Source organism: Cebus imitator, unplaced genomic scaffold (genome assembly GCF_001604975.1).
Source record: "Cebus imitator isolate Cc_AM_T3 unplaced genomic scaffold, Cebus_imitator-1.0 Scaffold538, whole genome shotgun sequence".
Lineage (NCBI taxonomy): Eukaryota > Metazoa > Chordata > Mammalia > Primates > Cebidae > Cebus > Cebus imitator.
The window spans coordinates 79,721-98,721 of NW_016107853.1; the positions used below are offsets into that span (position 1 = coordinate 79,721).

General features: G+C 43.8%; 1 protein-coding gene across 2 annotated transcripts in view; it reads left to right on the forward strand.

Annotated features, from left to right (window-relative positions):
- AKAP10 (A-kinase anchoring protein 10) overlaps positions 1-10,852 on the forward strand; it is an 86,568-nt gene extending 75,716 nt beyond the window's left edge. For both annotated transcript variants that reach the window (XM_017514909.2, XM_017514910.2), the window contains 3 exons: positions 3,873-3,925; positions 4,788-4,883; positions 9,075-10,852. In XM_017514909.2, the coding sequence (XP_017370398.1) occupies positions 3,873-3,925; positions 4,788-4,883; positions 9,075-9,080 (155 nt within the window). In that variant the 3' untranslated portion in view covers positions 9,081-10,852. The remainder of the gene's footprint in view (positions 1-3,872; positions 3,926-4,787; positions 4,884-9,074) is intronic.
- Positions 10,853-19,001: the final 8,149 nt, after the last annotated feature.

The window sequence follows — 19,001 nt, forward strand, 5'->3', positions numbered from 1 at the left end:
ACTCAGTCTTAAGGAAAAAAAAAAAGAAAGAAAGAAAAAGAAAAGAAATAGCCGGGCACGGTAGCTCATGCCTATAATCCTAGCACTTTGGGAGGCCGAGGTGGGCAGATCAGCTGAGGTCAGGAGTTCGAGACCAGCCTGGCCAACATGGCAAAACCCCATCTCTACTAAAATTTTAAAAATTAGCTGGGCATGGTGGCACACACCTATAATCCCAGCTAATCGGGAGGCTGAGGCAGGAGAATCGCTTAACCCGGGAGGCAGAGGTTGCAGTGAGCAGAGATTGTGCCACTACACTCCAATGTGGGTGACTGAAAAAAAAAAAAAAAAAAAAAGAAAGAAAAGAAATTGAGGAACGGGGAGATTGTGATAATGTGATTTGTTAGGAATCACACAGCAGGTTAGTAGTAACTACAGGGCTTTGGTTCAGAATACCACCTGGACAATGGTTTGTTTACCGGCTCCCCTTCCTCTGCCTTTCTCTCCCTCCTTGTTGAGGGCAGCTGGAAACAGTTTTCATCATTTACTAGCCTGTAGTTTTAATTTGAGTTTTGAAACCCTGATAATAGAGCACAGAGGAAAAGATTGAGTTTTCTTTTTTTGAGACAGCCTCACTCCATGTCCCAGGCTGGAGTACAGTGACACCATCTCAGCTCATTGCAGCCTCTGCCTCCCAGGTTCAAGCAGTTCTGTCTCAGCCTCCCAGGTACAGGCACGTGCCACTACACCCAGCTAATTTTCTATGTTTTTGTTTTGTTTTGTTTTTTTCCGAGATAGAATCTTGCTCTGTCGCCCAGGCTGGAGTGCAGTGGCGCAGTCTTGGCTTACTGCAACCTCTGCCTTCTGTGTTCAAGCAATTCTCCTGTTTCAGCTTCCCTAGTAGCTGGGAGTACAGGTGTGTGCCAACATGCCCAGCTCATTTTTGCATGTTTAGTAGAGACAGGTTTTCACTTTGTTGACCAAGCTGGTCTCGAACTCCTGATCTCTGGTGATCTGCTCATCTCGGCCTCCCAGAGTGCTGGGGTTATAGGCATGAGCCACTGCGCTGGCCAATTTTGTATTTTTAGTGGAGATGGGGTTTCACCATGTTGGTTAGGCTGGTCTCGAACTCCTGACCTCAAGTGATTCACCCACCCCAGCCTCCCAAAGTGCTGGGATTACAGGCGTGAACCACCGTGCTCAGCCAAGATTGAGTTTTGAAAAGAGGCTTCTGAGTTTATGAGAAGGGCAAGCAAGGTAACTGAAGAAGTTACATTAAAATCATCTAGGATGCCAGGCGTAGCTCATGCCTGTAATCCCAGCACTTTAGGAGGCCAAGGCAGGTGGATCACCTGAGGTCAAGAGTTCAAGACCAGCCTGACCAACATGGAGTAACCCCGTCTCTACTAAAAATACAAAATTAGCTGGGTGTAGTGGCACATGCCTGTAATCCCAGCTACTTGGAGGCTGAGGCAGGAGAAACGCTTGAACCTGGGAGGCAGAGGTTGCGGTGAGCCGAGATCGTGCCATTGCACACTAGACGGGGCAACAAGAGTGAAACTCCATCTCAAACAAAAAATCATCTAGGAGACAGTGTAACAAGAAGGAATTGTAAAAGGTTGTTATGAGCATGTGCGCATGTAGTGGCAGTCCCCTGTGCTTGGATACAGTGGTGGGAGACAAAGCTGTACTTAAATTGATAAATCCCTTGCATGTCATTTTAAGGAGCTTAGAGTCCCATCATGTAGACATCAGAGATTTAACAGAGTACTAACCAGATGCATTTCCCTGTCAGTAGAATAAGGACAAATTGGAGTTGGGAGAGACTGGCATCAGGGACACCAGTCAGACAGTGGAAGTAGCTAGTAATATAGATAGAAGAAGAAAAAGATTCCAAGTTAGGTGGTGGGAGCAAGAATGAGAGGTAAGGTCAGATTTATGATACGTCCAAGGCTGAATTCTAGGCTGAAATTTGGTGATAGATTTCAGGTGTAAATGAGGAAGGTAGATTGAGTTTTTTTTAACATGGGTTCTCTAGATGAAAAAGTGACGTTAACTGAGATACACAACACAGGGAAAGAGTAAGTGGGAGGTAGATGAGTTCAGTTTTAAATAGGTTCAGTTTGATATGCCTTTGGACAATTTGGAAGTACAGATTTGACACTCAAGGGATTTCTAAGTTATTTGCAAATAGAAGGAAGTTAAAGCCACACAAGGGAATGAGATGCCCAAAGAAAATGTATTGAAGAAGAAAGGAAAACTGACAGGTAGATGCTGGAGAAGCTCCATGTTAAAGGTGGAGGGAATGTACAGAGGAGCAGTCTTAAGATGTGGGCTTGGAGGAAAAAGTGTCAGTCAACACGTGAAAAACTCAATAGAGTGACTCCACCTGGGGCCTGACGAGAGCAGTGCATGGGTGATTCAATAGCCCGTTGAGCCTTCAGACAGAGCATTTAACATTGTAGTTCTGTACACACTGGTTTGCAGTAAAATTCAAATAAACCAATATTTAAGCCCTCGGGTAATAATAAAAGTTGAGGGAAAAGGATCCAGATTTTGTATTATTTTATGAATTCAGTTATTGAATTAATCAGGACCTTGCCTCAAGAAATAATCTACCAACAATCCACTTGGTTTGAAACAAAGTTAGGAAGTGAGCCTGTTCAAATTATTAAATAAAAGGGATGTGTATTTCATTCATAGAGATAGAGGCTGGCCTACTTCGGATGATTCTCAGCATGTGATTACAGATGTAGGCTTGCACATCCGAGGAAGTTAAGGTGTACTCTGGCTTGGATAGAGTATGGCTCTTTGAAACTCTTCTCTCACCTCTCTAGTTTATATAGACTGGAGAACTAGAATGTAGGAGCATACTCTGTCCTACAAGCCCCTTTGTAGAGGAGCTGGTCTACAAGGTTTGAAAACAGAACAAATGAGTTGATGTCTCCCAACATGTTGCTAGATTCTTATCCAAGAGCAAGATCCTGATGAGGGTTTTGTTTTGTTTTAATGTTTGCTGCAAACTGACACTAGATGTTAGTTTCTTTCATCAAGTGAGGAGAGTAGAAGAAAAGTCCAGAACTCTGAAACACCTTTTCAAAAGTTTTTCAAGCCATGATGTTTGCAGGTTAAATACTCTGTTATGGAAACAATACAATCAGTTTTTATTAATGTAATGTTCCTTAATATTTTGGATGATATCACACAAGAGAGAATATCTGTGTCTGGAAGCAACAGTTTTTAAATAAGAGCATTTTGGTGGTGGAGGGGGTGGTTTTTTTTGGTTGTTTTTTTTTATACGGAGTCTCACTCTGTCACCCAGGCTGGAGTGCAATGGTGCGACCGAGGCTCACTGCAGACTCCGCCACTTGGGTTCCAGCAATTTTCCTTCCTCAGCCTCCCAAGTTGCTGGCATGACAGGGTTTCGCCATGTTGGCCAGGCTGGTCTCACTCCTGACCTCAGGTAATCCACCCACCTCGGCCTCCTAAAGTGCTAGTATTACAGATGTGAGCCACTGTGCCTAGCCTTTCTTTTTTTTCTCCTGAGATGGAGTCTCGCTCTGTCACCCAGGTTGGAGTGCGGTGGCACAATCTCAGCTCACTGCAACCTCTCCTCTTGGGCTCAAGCAATTCTCCTGCCTCAGCCTCCCAAGTAGCTGGGATTATAGGCGCCTGCCACCACACCCTGCTGATTTTTGTATTTTTAATAGAGACAGAGGTTTCACCGTGTTGGCCAGGCTGGTCTCGAACTCCTAACCTCAGGTGAACCACTCACCTTGGCCTCTTAAAGTGCTGGGATTACAGGCGTGAGCCACTGCACCCAGTCAAATAAGAACATTTTTAATGTAAAATTATGCATGAAATGTACATTCAATTTTGTCTTTGTTTACTAGGATCCATGTTCTCACAAGCTATGAAGAAATGGGTGCAAGGAAATACTGATGAGGTAAATTCTACTTTTAGGATAAAGAGATTTCTGTTTATAAATGCCACCCTCGTATAAGTAAGATTTTAAATGTTCTCTTTTTTAGTTCCCATGTTTAAGCAGCATGGCATATTTATGCTGTCTTATCCAGAATGTACCAAGAAAGGGTGGCCCTTCTTGACATCTAACAATTGCCTGGTAGTAGCAATGACTGTACTTCAGTCCAGAGGCTAGGACTGCTGAAGGATATACATGCATTCGTTTCCATCAGCCAGCAGGCATCAGTAATCAGTGTGTAGATCAAAAGCTACACAATGTTTCCTTCCCCATCATCAGTTTTACTTTAAGTACTGGAGGCTTGCTTTTTTTTTTTTTTGAGACGGAGTTTTGCCGTGTTGCGCAGGCTGGAGTGCAATGGCGCGATCTCAGCAGGCGCCTGCCACCATACCCAGCTAATTTTTTGTATTTTTAGTAGAGAAGGGGTTTCATCATGTTGGCCAGGCTGGTCTTGAACTCCTGACTTCAGGTGATCCACCTGCCTCAGCCTCCCAAAGTACTGGGATTACAGGCCTGGCCCGAGGTTTGCTTTTTTAATAGTTAGGTACATTAAGAGATGGGAAATGAAAAAAGGAAAATGTTTTATTTTGACCATCTAACATGAAAATAGTTCCAGTGTTGGGTGTCCAGTAGTTGACTCTGAAAGGCAGTGAATGACATGTTAATACTCACAGCCAGAGGGTGGCCCAGATTTTTTCATACATGGAAATGAACTTCTTATTCAAATGAGTAGAAATGATGTGCGTAAGCCATTTGTTCAGAGCACTGAGTATGTGTATCTCTATCCATCTAATGAATAACCACCAGTTTAAATTATTTTCTTTAGGCCCAGGAAGAGCTAGCTTGGAAGATTGCTAAAATGATAGTCACTGACGTTATGCAACAGGCACAGTATGATCAACCATTAGAGAAATCTACCAAGGTAAGGATGACTTTGTTTGTATAAACTGAAACGTATTATTTTCCAGGTATAAAAATTAAAAAGGACATAAGGGGCTTCTTTGCCTTTGAAGGATAACTGCTGTAGGGATTACCTTCTTATCATAAGCAACTAGAAAACAGATAAACTACATGAAACAACTGTTTCCATATATTGGACAATGGGCAATACAGGGAAACTGTACTGAAACTGAAGAGAGCCCAGGTGGCTTGCTGAACTAAAGAGTTAAAAATCAAAGTTCAGGCCAGGTGCAGTGGCTCACGCCTGTAATCCCAGCACTTTGGGAGGCCAAGGTGGGCAAGTCACCAGAGGTCAGGAGTTCAAGACCAGTCTGGCCAACATGGTGAAACCCCAGCTCTACTAAAAATACAAAAATTAGCTGGGCATGGTGGTACACGCCTATAGTCCAGCTACTTGGGAGGCTGAGGCAGGAAAATCACTTGAACCCGGGAGGCGGAGGTTATAGTGAGCCGAGATCGTACCACTGCATCCAGCCTGGGCCACAGAGCGAGACTCCATCCCCGTGAAAAAAAGAAAGCATTTGTATAAAACCATGGATACTATACAAAATGGCCAGGCACAGTGGCTCACAGCTGTAATTGCAGCACTTTGGGGGGCTGAGGCGGGCAGATCAAGTGTGAGGCCAGTAGTTCCAGACCATCCTGGCCAGTATGGCGAAACCCTGTCTCTACGAAAAGTATAAAAATTAGCCGGGCATGGTAGTGCACTTCTGTAATCCAACTACTTGTTAGGCTGTGGCAGGAGAATTGCTTGAACCCAGGAGGCAGAGATTGCTGTGAGCTGAGGTTTAACAAAATATGTACAAGATCTGCACAGTATAAACTATAAAACAACTGAGCAGGATTAAAGAATATTTGAAAAAAAGCAGAAATAAGTCTTGTGTGTGAATGAAAAGACTCAGCGTGGTTAAGGCACCATATTCTCCTCAAATTGATTGATAGATACATTACAATTATAATCAAAATTCCAGCAGACTTTCTCATATAAATTGATAAGATAATGTAAAATTTCTTAAAATTATTGGAAAAAAGACACATTAGAAGAATAACAAATTAGCTGGCTTCATATTGACCATAATGCTGCATGATTTTTTTTTTTTTTTTTTTTTTTTTTGAGATGGAGTGTTTGCTCTTGTAGCCCAGGCTGAAGTGCAGTGGCACAATCTCGGCTCACTGCAACCTCTGCCTCCCGGGTTCAAGTGATTCTTTTGCCTCAACCTCCTGAGCAGCCGGGATTACAGGCATGTGCCACCACACCTGGCTAATTTTGTATTTTTAGTAGAGAAAGTGTTTCTCCATGTTGATCAGGCTGGTCTTGAACTCCCGACTTCAGGTGAACCACTTGCCTTGGCCTCCCAAAGCGCTGGGATTACAGGTATGAGCCACCATGCCCAGCCTGTATTTTTTTTAGTAGAGTTGGGGTTTCACCATTTTCGCCGGGCTGGTCTCGAACTCCTGACCTCAGGTGATCTGCCCACCTCTGCCTCCCAAAGTGCAGGGATTACAGGCGTAAGCCATGGCGCCTGCCCCAGTTTCTTCAACAATGTGATTGTCTTTAACTTGAGTTGATTCATGAAGAGATTTAATGTGGTAGGAGAATTCCTTTTTTTTTTTTTGAGATGGTGTCTTACTCTGTCGCCAGGCTGGAGTGCAGTGGCACAATCTCCGCTCACTGCAACCTCTGCCTCCTGTGTTTAAGCGATTCTCCTGCCTCAGCCTCCGAAGTAGCTGAAACTACAGGTGTGCACCACATCCGGCTAATTTTTGTATTTTTAGTAGAGACAGGGTTTCATCCTGTTGGCCAGGATGGTTTCCATGTCTTAACTTCATGATCTACCAGCCTTGACTTCCCAAAGTACTGTGATTACAGGTGTGAACCACCGCACCCAGTCCTGAGAATTTCTACTTAGATTCTATGTGAACATATTAAACTACTCCTCTATCATTATATTCAGCAAAAATTAGGAGTCAGAGAAAATACTTTCAGATGACATCTCATAAAACCCTCAGTAGTTTGGAGAACTTGCATTCAGTTTGGGTCCATTACCACCCTTTTCTTTCTGACTTCCCAGCCAACTTCTTACTCTAAGAACCGTCATTACTGGAGCTTGATTTAATTGTGAATTTGCACTGAATTGATTCATACCAAAGCTCTGTTTACTTTTCCAGACTCTGCCCTCTTTTCTGCGTGAGGTTGATCATTTTTGTCTGTATTTATTTTATGTCTCAGTCAAACCTCAGATAGCCAGGAGCAAGCTACAAGTGTGTAAGAAGTGAGAGGTAGCTGTGTTTGTGTTATCATTATCATGTGCATAATCACATGTTCCATAATAAGAAACTGTTCTTTAGAAACCACTTTTGGAAAGCGGATGTTTACAATTCAGGCTTTTCGTTTGAGTTATCTGTTCAAATTTTGTTAGTATATGCTTTTCAGTTTTAGGATATACAGATATATTTCACTATATTTTGGTTTTTGAGCTTGCTAGGCCTTCTCTTTGACTTGTCAGATTTTCTGTCCTGCCAGACCCTCAGGGATCAGTAGTGCATTGGTGAGGGAAAAAAACAGTAGACTCAGCCCGAGGGTGGTGGCTTACGCCTGTAATCCCGGTACTTTGGGAGGCCAAGGCAGGTGGATCACCTGAGGTCAGCAGTTCGAGACCAACCTCACCGACATGGAAAAACCCAATCTCTACTAAAAATTTAACAAATAGCTGGGCGTGGTGGCCCATGCCTGTAATCCTAGCTACTCAGGAGACTGAGGCAGGAGAATCGCTTGAACCCAGGGGGCAGAGGTTGCGGTGAGCCAAAATCACACCATTGCACCCCAGCCTGGGCAATAAGAACAAAACTCCGTCTCGAAAGTAAAAATAAAAATAAACAGTAGACTTGCAGAACTAGCTGAGTCCTTCTTTGGGCAGTAAGTGTGACCTTTTGCAGGTGACTCTTCTTTAGTTCCTCATGTCCTCATCAGTAGATCAGAGAAATTCAACAAGAAAACCCCAAAAGGTTCCCTTCTGATCCTCATCCCATGATTTTATGAATATGTGAAGTCCTAGGCCTGTGAAGGAATATTCAGTAGCTCCTTATCCTGTGTGAATACTTCTCTGCTTCAACCTCCAACTCGACATTTGCCCATAGGATGTACTTGGACATTCTGCATAAACTACCTCACATCATTACTGAATTGCTTTATGTGTGCATGTCCGACATCACAATACCGGGGACCTTGTCTTCCATGATATTTGTCCCCAGTGGTGTGAGTTCAGGAGGGAGTCAGCCTCATGAGCTTGGTCTTGGGTGCCTAGCAGATCAGAGTTCATTTTTTCCTTGTAAGGACTGTGGGAGTATTCCATATTATGCCTCTACTGTCATTTAATGAATCCCTTGTGAATGATTATTTAGGTTCTTTCAGGTTTTTCTCTGTTACAATCAATATTTTAGTGAATGTCTGCATGTGTGTCTTTACCATCCCTCTTGAATATTCAGTAGGGTTAATTCCTAGTAGAGTTACTCTGTCAAAAATTGGCAATTTTGGTTTTTTTGTTTTGTTTTGTTTTGTTTTGTTTTGTTTTTTGAGATGGAGTTTCTCTCTTGTTGCTCAGGCTGGAGTGCAATGGCACAATCTGAGCTCGCTGCAACCTCCATCTCCTGGGTTCGAGAGATTCTCCTGTCTCAGCCTCCTGAGTGGCTGGGATTACAGGCATGCACCACCACGCCCGGCTAATTTTTGTATTTTTAGTAGAGATAGGGTTTCACCATATTGGCCAGGCTGGTCTCAAACTCTTGACCTCGTGATCCACCTGCCTTGGCCTCCCAGAGTGCTGGGATTACAGGTGTGAGCCACTGTGCCTGACCTAAAATTGGCAATATTTTTCATTCTAATATCTATTGACAAAATCCAAAGCAAGTCTGGATGCCAGTCCTTGTTATGTGACCCTTGGGTAAGTTACCTAGCCTCTTGAAACTTCAGTTCACTCATGTGTTAACAAGGAAAATTACAATATTTTACCTCACAAAATTGTAGTCAGCTGCTGGCTGTCATAAACTCTGGTATATAGTAAACACTAAGTGTTGGTGTCCATCCTTAATTTGTAATGATAATAGGTCACTTTTTAAAGAAATGTACCTTAACATTTTCTTTTCTTTTTTTCAGTTATGACTCAAAATGAGATAAAGGAAGCCTGCTTTTGAAAAATAAGAGAACATTTTTCCCTTGGTTGGATTCTTCAACACAGCCAATGAAAACAGCACTGTATTTCTTTTCACTGATCTGTCACTGTTGTTTCCAGGAGAGAATGGGAGACAATCCTAGACTTCTACCATAATGCAGTTACCTGTAGGCCTAATTGATGCACATGATGTTCATACAATGAGAGTCTTAAAGATACTAAATGGTATTGTTTACATTACTAGAAAATTATTAGTTTTCCAATGGCAATAACCCATTTATGAGAGAGTTTCAGCCCCACTGGAATAGACAGGGACCACATCCTGTGGTAGGCAGATAAGCATAGAACTGATACTTGATGTACATTCGCAGCAGTAACTCATCCCTAATAGCATCATAAAGCAGGTGCCATAAGTGCTTTGCTTTGTCCTCCCAAAGCTGGTGAGTCCGCCCAACCAAGGGCCAGGCAGCTCTGAGTGGCAGCGTGGTGCTAGCAGCTTCAGTGGAACAGGGTGAGAGTTTATTATGCAGTCTTCCTTCACAGTGGCATTAATTTGGAAGAAAGCTGACAAGTCATGGGTCAGGTTTCAGTGACTTCTTCCTCCCTTTGATGGCAGTATACAGTTTTCACATTTTAATTCCTCCTGAGATGCAGTATGCTTAAAACCATTCTCTCCCCTGCTAACAGAAGGGTGAATCTGGTTTACTCTGAGCATTAGGATTTGCGCCTCTGGAATTCTACACTCCAGTTTCTTAACTTTCCCTTCAGAATACATGGGGAAAGAAAGAAATTACAGTGATGACTCCAGTTTTTCCCCTGTGGCACCTTGAACAAAACAGTTTTTCCCAAATTATAATTCTTTTTTTTTTATTAAGGTGAGCAGGGTGGTTGGGGAGAGAGAAACATTCGACTTTGTTTGACTGGCTCCCCCATTCTTTCCTGTGAGCTGGGAAGTGTGCAGTTGGTGGTCTTTCTTCTTGCTTCAGGACAGTAGGAGACTTATTCACTGCACTTCTGCTCAGGTGGCTTCTGCATCGGGACCTCACAGCCATCAGCAAGGCTGCTCAGTTGGTGAGCACACTCCATTGAACACGTGGTGCCAGTGCTTCCTCAATGCACATGATTGCGAGAAAAGAAAGTTCTCTTAGATGTTTCTGCTTTTGCTCAGACTTTGCAAAAAAAAAAAAAAAAATTTATATATATATATATATATATATATATATGTATAAATATATGATTAATCACTTTTGTCCTTGAGAAAGTCTTGAATGAACAGAGAATTTATTCCATTGCAATATTTGATTGTATAGAGGCACACTGTTTGATCGACAGAAGAAGCAAAAAGGCTTTGTGTAAGTTTTTGGTACTATGTACCACCTCTGTTATTCTTCTAAAGCTGAAGTATTCATGTACTTAAACCATATGATATTTAATTGTGTTTGATTTTAAAATATATATATATATGAATTATATTTAAAATTGTGTCAACTTTCTGCTTTCAGGGCTTTTGTGGCTCTTCTGTTGAAACACATTGATTTTTCCAAATATTTTCCTTTGCTTTACAAAAACCCAGAACATGAACCACTACTAGATTTAGCCTTGTGTTTGGAGTGTATGGCATAAACCCAAGGTTTTTATTAGGTGTACATGCTGTGATTAATTCATTTTGTTCTTTTAATGAAATATTTCCATCCATTTCACATTGCTTCCATCTTTAATGGAAAAGCAATATCAAGATTATAGAATAAAATGTGGTTTTGGGTGACTCTTACTGCCTCTGCATGTTTTAGAATAACAATTTCTACAAGACTCTAGGCTGTTTAAACTAGTGCTTTCAGTTAAGATAATTTCTGATCATTTTTTTGTATATACATTTTGTGCTTCTGAGCTAGAGATGCCAAGTAGTTATAAACTTATAAAGAGAATAGCAGCAAGTTTGAGACTCGGCTACATTTTTCTGCCCCACCTGCTTTGAGACACACAAGTGAGTGTGGCCCAAAATTGTTAGCCAGATTTAATATTTGATCTAAAGTAGATCCTTGTACTCATTTTAAAGTTGGAATTCGAATCCTCCAACGTTGAGCACCCACTATGTTCCAGGCATTGTGCCCACAAAACAAGATTCCCTGGTGGAGTTTTTATAGGTTCGAGTAATCAGTTGAACACCCTTCATCTTTATCACGTCATTGACGTTGACACCAATTGTTTTAAAAAAAAAGATACTAGAAAGTGATACCTTTTGTAACTTGATGTGTCTTTGTTGCTCTGTAAGATTTGATGAAAGTAAAAAGCAAATGTCAGCCAAATCAAGTGAACAGCAATAAAACAGGGAGCAGCTTTTTATAACTTTCTACTTGGGTTTCAATATTCAGTAAAGCTTTATGAAATGTAAGTAGTTTACAGTACTGGAGCTTTGACTGGTTCAGTAGAAATTTGTAGGGAAAAAGTACAAACTTCTTTTGCTGTTTTATTTAAGTACTGAGAGCTGAGCACCTGATGAAGTGACTGACCTCTCTCCAGTGACACTGTTTGGGTACCTGCCTGACTTCAAGAGTGGGGTCCTGTTTCTCTACAGTGACCTTTTCTCTCTCACCCTCTCCTCCCTCTTTCCCACATACCAGTTAATTGGACCAGGGTTGAACTCCTGATCCAGACAGGCCCAAGACAGTTCTTTATCTTAAGAATTTTGAGGCCAGGCACAGTGGCTCACACCTGTAAGCCCAGTACTTTGGGAGGCCGAGGCAGGTGGATCACTTGAGGTCAGTAGTTCGAAACCAGCCTGGCCAACATGGTGAAACCCCATCTCTACTAAAAATACCAAAATTAGCGAGATGTGGTGGCAAGCACCTGTAATCCTAGCTACTTGGGAGACTGAGGCAGGGGAATCACTTGAACCCAGGAAGCAGAGGTTGCAGTAAGCCAAGGTCATACCACTGCACTTCAGCCTGGGCAACAGAGCAAGACTCTGTTTAAAAAAAGAAAAAGAATTTTGGCAAGGTGTGATGGCTCACACCTGTAATCCCAGCACTTTGGGAGGCCGAGGTGGGTGGATCACTTGAGGTCAAGAGTTCAAGACCAGCCTGTTCAACATGGTGAAACCCGTCTCTTACTTAAAAATTAGCCGGTTGTGGTGGCAGGCACCTGTAATCCCAGTTACTTGGGAGGCTGAGGCAGGGAGAATTAATTGCTTGAACCCAGGAGGCAGAGGTTGCAGTGAGCAGAGATCGCACCACTGTACTCCAGCCTGGGCCATCAAAGAAAAAAAAAGGATTTTGCATGGGGAAGGAGAGATACTCGTCACCATCTGTGATGGTGCTTGGATGTGGCACTTAAAAAGTCAGGAGCCAGCACTGCATGGACAAACAGAAGCGTGTGGGCCTGAGATAGCAGCTACCGGATAACCCTGAGGACGTCTTTAGTTTCTGCATCTAGTCCTGCATCCTTGCATTGGACTCCGTTAACCTCTCAGCCTTAGAATGATTTTTTATTTTTTAAAAACAGTCCAAAGTGAGTTTTTTAATTACGTGCAACTGAAAGGAGTTTGGCTAAAATACTGCCAGTCTGCTCTAATTCCTAATGATCATGTATGTTCAGCATGTCTAAAAAGTACTGCTGATTTCTGGAGAATAAGTTTTCTTTAGTAAACTTTACTTAGTCATCATGTGTATTCTCTCAAAATGGTATCCTAACCTAATGGAGCTAAAAGACGCCCCTTGTTTTTTGTAACAAGCAGTTACTAAGGCCCAGGAAAGGGAGAAGTCTCTGACTTGTGAGATCATCACCATTAGAAGTCAGGTGTGTACAGGTCCCTTTTCATTCTCAAATCCTTCCGAAGAATAATCAGGATTGTAAACACTTTTAGCAATTGTAATAAACCCAGAAATAGAAAGCTTTTTGGTTAGAATGATGGAAGCTTGGCGGGGGAAATAATTTTTGCAAAATGTGTAAATACGGACCAATTCTATGTACTAGGCAAGGTCTCTGGCCTTTGCTGGAGCCATAAGGTGGGAAGAAACCCCAGTAAAACCCCTCAAGGTTACAACTTGGGTGGCCCACACTAATAGTTACCCACTGAGGCCCTCTATGGGTGAACACTGAGCACTAGAGGAAGCCCCTCTGCTTGGAAAGAGTTGCTGGAGAGTAGGAGGGGTGGGACTGGATTCTGGGCAGGTGGAGATGCCCATGGAGGAAGCAGTGTGAGCACAGCCCCCGAGGGCATTCGTGTTCAGGGAGGGTTGCTGCCCAGTGGCTTGCTTGGCACACAGGAGAGCAGGTATTCCTTCCTTAGTAACTTTATGTGAACAAGTATTTCCTCAGTCTGTTCCTCTCAAACTGCCTGCCTTGGCGGATTCAGGATGTCACAGAACTCACCTGGATGCATTCAGCCCCTTGGCTAGAGGTGATAGTGCATCTACCTACCCACCCCCACCCCCTGCACAACTGAAGCACCTGTCAGACTGGGCCCAGTCTGTGGCCAAGGAGCCTAGAAAGCAGGCTTAGTTTCAGCTTGAGAGGAGCTGGGATTTACCAAGGAGCAAAGGAGAGGTGAGGATTGCAACAACTGTGCCGTTTGCCGAGCTTCGGCTGAGCCCTGTGTATTGAATGTGCCTTCAGACTCATCCCCAGGTGACCCCAAGCTGGCCTCTCCCACATCACAGTGAGAATTCCACACACCATACAACTTGGAAAGAGGCTCCAGCTGAAGGAAGTACCACACTTCTTTCAAGTTTTTCTTTGTTTTCCTCTTCTTGGCAAAGAGTACCTTTTGTTCCTTCTAATTATAGAATTATTGGTTTAGTAAATATTCACTCATTCAGTCACCCTGTGAGTTCCAGGCGCCTTGGAGCTTGCATTTTACTGAAGAGGAGCTGTAAATTGGGATAGCAGCTACACCGTGTGCTGGTACTTCTGATTTAAGATGGCCTTTGAGCCCATGATTTAGCTCTCTAACCCACCAAGATCAATTAGAAATTGTCAGGCCCTCCTGCTCTAGACTCGTAGGGACAGCTGCAGCTTAGAGAGGGAGCCTGCAGAGAGGTCCCCCTTCTGTATCCTCTCAGCCGCGTCTTTCCACCAGGACCAGTTGCTGTGCCACTCCGTTCACTTGCTACAAGACTGGAGGTTTTGGCACTTTCTCAGGTGTGGAGCACCTGGTTGATCTTGATGCCTGAGTCCATCAAGGCAAGTCCCTGAACAGGGCTTACCTTAGAGTAAGGCTTAGAAGAGGCCATAAAGTTAGTCTCAGCTCCGTGGCTCTGCAGAGCTTTGGGACTTGTGAATTCTTAAAAACAAGACAATTGGCTGGGCGCGGTGGCTCACACCTGTAATCCCAGAACTTTGGGAGGCTGAGGCAGGCAGATTGCCTGAGGTTAGGAGTTCGTGACCAGCCTGGCCAACATGGTGAAACCCTGTCTCTACTAAAAATACCAAAAAACTTAACTGGGCTTGGTATCATGCGCCTGTAATCCCAGCTACTCGGGAGGCTGAGGCAAGGGAACTGCTTGAACCAGGGAGGTGGAGGTTGCAGTGAGCTGACATCTCGCCACTGCACTCCAGCCTCGATGACGGAGCGAGACTTCATCTCAAAAAAAAAAAGACTTGTACAGTTACTACATGCATGCAGTATAAAATCACGACCTTGGAAAATCCTAACTAGCTGTTGAGCTAATTCCATAATCAGTTCCTGAGTTCTGCAATGGCAACAATAATCAGGATAATGAGTAAACATTGTATGTGTCAATTGGCGTCTCATTCGATCCTTATAATCTTGTAAGTGCTGATTTTTTCCCTTTAATTTTTTTTTTTTTTTTTTTTTTTTTTTTGTGTGAGAGTTTCTTTTTTTTTTTTTTTTTTTTTTTTTTTTTTAGAGAGAGAGAGGGTCTCACTATGTTGCCCAGGTTAGTCTTGAACTCCTGGCCTCAAGCACTCTTCCCATCCCAGCCTCCCAAAGTACTGGGATTACAGGTGTGAGCCACCATGCCTGGCCGTTTTCCCTTATAAAAGAGAAGACTCACTAACGCCCTTTTCGGCCTTAGCCCACCTGCACCCAGGTGAAAAAAAAAAAAAAGAAGATGACTGAGGCTCAAGAGGTAAAGGAATTCCTCCAGCGTCTTAGCCAGGGGAGGACTGCCCTCTTACTTGCAACTGTGTTACCCTGCAAATGTTCTCCTCTTCCTTCTCTCATTTTGCTGCTGATTGGTACTCAATGCAGACAAGTGTATCGAGAACTTCAGACAAAATTAGAAGGATTCACTTTAAAGTGGAAAATATCCCATCTGTTACCTTAAAACAGTTTTCTTAAATTTTCGCATGCATCAGGATTCCTTGGAGGACTTGTGAAAACTTGCATTGTTGGGCCTAACCCCCAAAGTTTCTAATTTAGTAGGTCTGGGGTGGTGCAAGAATTTGCATTTTTTAACAAATTGCCAGATGCTGCTGCTGTGGAGACCACACATCAAGAATCACTGCCTTAAAATCTTTCCTGTGAGCTGGGAAATGAATATTTTCATTCCCTTTTGTTGGGAATGACCATGCTACACAGAAATGTAATTTGAGACCTATTATTCATGACTCACCCAAACAAGCACATAAATCCTTTACTGTTACTGAGATGTTTGTTAAAGCAGAGAAACCCAAACACCACTGCAGTCTCTGTCTCTGGGAGCCTGGGCAGGTCTGAGGCCATCAAAGCAAGTCTTGCTGGGATGAGGCTTAGAAGAGGCCACAGACCAGTCTCAGCCCAGAGTCATCAGCTCCCAAGCCCCTTTGCTGGGAGCAGTGCCCGTGACAGTCCAGGCTGAGACTTGCGGCTGTTGGAATCATACCCAAGGTTCCAGTGGAACCTTTCGTACAAATCCGGTCTGGCTCATTTTCTTTCCGTTTGTACCCCAGGTCCTCAGTTCCCTCTGGGGTCCTGACCATGCCTTTTCTGGCCTGTCTCTCCTTCGATGACCTCCTTTTCAATTCCCTCCCAGAGGATGCTCATACTTTGGTTTTTCTTCCCCTCTTCCTTCATCTCTATGTCTTCATGGAGTATGTATTTTCTGAGGGCCTGTTATATGCCCATCGTAGTTACTGGAGATACAGCAGTACCCAGGACAAGCACTGCCTGCCCTCCTTGCAGTCCAGAAAGCAAGCGATGACCACTCAATGGCATGAGTGCTACTAGACAGTAAGGGACCTACTGAGGGCAGTTCAGGTGCCCTCCCTCAACCCTGTAGTTTACAGACTTTCTGGCCATCTCACTCTCTCCAGGACCTGCCCATTCGGCAAGTCTCAAGGCACCATTTCTTCCCAGTCCTCACTCCCCACCCCACACCCCATCATCATTGCAGTGCCCACTCCCAGCCAGTGCTGCTTCCACAGCCTTGCTCCACCTCCTCCACAACCTTGCCACCTGAGACTGCCCTCTCATTTCTGCCATCTGCTCGGCTCCAGGCCGCTCCGGCCTACTTTTCCAAGTCTTCCATCTACCACCCCCAGGTTTCTTCACTTCATTCCCACGCCAGGAATATCACTGTCCATGATGGCAGTCTGCCCAGCAATCTGGCCGGTTCTGTTCTGTTCTCAAGCTGGTGTTTCACTTCTTGGTCTCACCCGTAACCAAACTTGGCGATCTCCTGCAGCTGCTCTACCTCTGGTTTCTCCTCACACACTGCCCACGACAACCTCAAACAATGCAAGTTTTGTACGGTTGTAGATTCCTCCTATTGGAATGGATTAGAGGGGAAGGAAGAAACTTTGTCATTATACCAGGAAAATCATTCCCTCACTATTACAAGAGTTGGTTGGGTGTCATAATCTGCCTTTCAAAGAGCAATTACAAAAGTAATAAGAGATTTTGTTGTAAGGATTACAAACATACACCTACATGATAAATTGGGGGCTGGGGAGGACGGTCCTAATGTGGTGACTTGGGTCAAACTTTCCCGTGAGTCAGACATGTATTTGAAAAGTGCTGCATCTCAGACAGCTTAGATGCAAGTCAAGGAGACAGACTTTGAGAAATGGACTCTAGATATCATGAAGACATTGATGTCCAAGATGCATGTAGAGAGTGAATAAAATTGTTACTTGAAATGTGAGAATGGGAAAAAAGCAATATTTTGTATTAATGTATTATATATATAATGCTATTTTAAATATGCATGTATAACTAAAGTAATAAATTCGAGATTATAACGACATCTGCCTATTTCATCAACATTCCTAGAAGTTTAAGTACTCTGGGTACTTGAAATGATTTTTTTATTAGGGAAATGGGGATTTGTATTAAATGTATTTTTCACGCAGTTCCTGTTGTCCGCTGAATAAAGTCCAAAGTCTCACTCTGTTGCCCAGGCTGGAGTGCAGTGGTGCAATCTCGGCTCATTGCAACCTCCGCCTCCCAGGTTCAAGCGATTCTCCTGCCTCAGCCTCCTGAGTAGCTGGGATTACAGGTGCACCCTGCTAATGTTTGTAGCTGGGATTATACCACACCCAACTAATTTTTTATATTTTTAGTAGAGATGGGGTTTTGCCACGTTGACCTGGCTGGTCTCAATCTCCTGACCTCAGGCGATCCACCTGCTTCAGCCTACCATAGTGCTAGGATTACAGGCGAAAGTCGCTGTGCCCAGCCAGAACACCACTTCTTGAGCTACACATCTGCTCTCTCGGTGGGTTTCACATCTCAGAACTGGTGTCTTTGCTCAAGCAGTGCCCACAATTTAAAATGTCTTCCCCCACATTCTGCCCAAAGAAGCTCTCATCTCTGAAGACTGACCACTTTCTCCTCCACATTCTCCCAAAGCCTTTCCCAGTGCCCAGCCTGGCTGAGCCCCTTGAGCTGTCCTCACATAGCATCCAGTTTGCCATCACCAACAGTTTGGTTCTGGGCCTCTATGCCACCAGATGTGAGTGAGCTCTTCCCAGGAAAGACCTGGGTTTGTCCCCAGGAAGCATGACCCGGGAGATGCAGGAGAAAATAACAATTTGCTGTAAATGGACCAGGCCCAGCTAATGGCCTTACTGGGCCTATGTGTCCAGAATCTGAACTAAGCCTTCCTTTGCTGTGGTGCCTGAAAAACACCCTATCTGCTCCTACAAAGAGATTGACATTGAGATGTCTCTCTCTAATGCTAGTCCAGCAGTTCACAAGGCATCATCCCACAGGTGCCCAACGGTCCCTCAGACCTTTTTTGGACTTCTGCAAGGTCAAAACTTCATAATCAGAGTAAGAGGTGGGGTGTTGCCATGTGTCACCATGTGAATATTTGCACTGCAGATGCAAAAGCAAGGATGGGTGAAACACATCTCAGCGGAAATCTGGACAGTGACACTGAGCTGTGCCACTCGTTATTGAAATCTTCACCACCATGCACTTGCCATAAAAGAAAAAGTCTGCCGGGCGCGGTGACTCACGCCTTTAATCCCAGCACTTTGGGAAGCCAAGGTGGGCAGATCACCTGAGGTCAGGAGTTCAAGACAGTCTGGCCAACATGGTGAAAACCCATCTCTACTAAAAAATACAATATTAGCCAGGTGTGGTAGCAGGTGCCTGTAATCCCAGCTACCCGGGAGGCTGAGGCAGGGAGAATTGCTTGAACCCGGGAGGTGGAGGTTGCAGCGAGCTGAGATTGTGCCACTGCACTCCAGCCTGGGTGACAGAGTAAGATTCTGTCCCCTCACCCCCCAATAAAAAGAAAAAGCCAGTTTCCCATAGGAATGTTCTTGGTGAAGCAGTGCCAATTGCTAATTTCATTAAATATCAACCCTCGAGTATATGTATTTTAATATGCGTGACAAATGGGAAGTCTGCATAAAGCACTTGCATGGTGAAGTATGACAGCTGGCCCCAGGAAAAGCACTTGTGCGTTGTCTAGTCAGCAGACTTAGCCACTATTTTCATGGAATACCATTTTTGCTTGAAA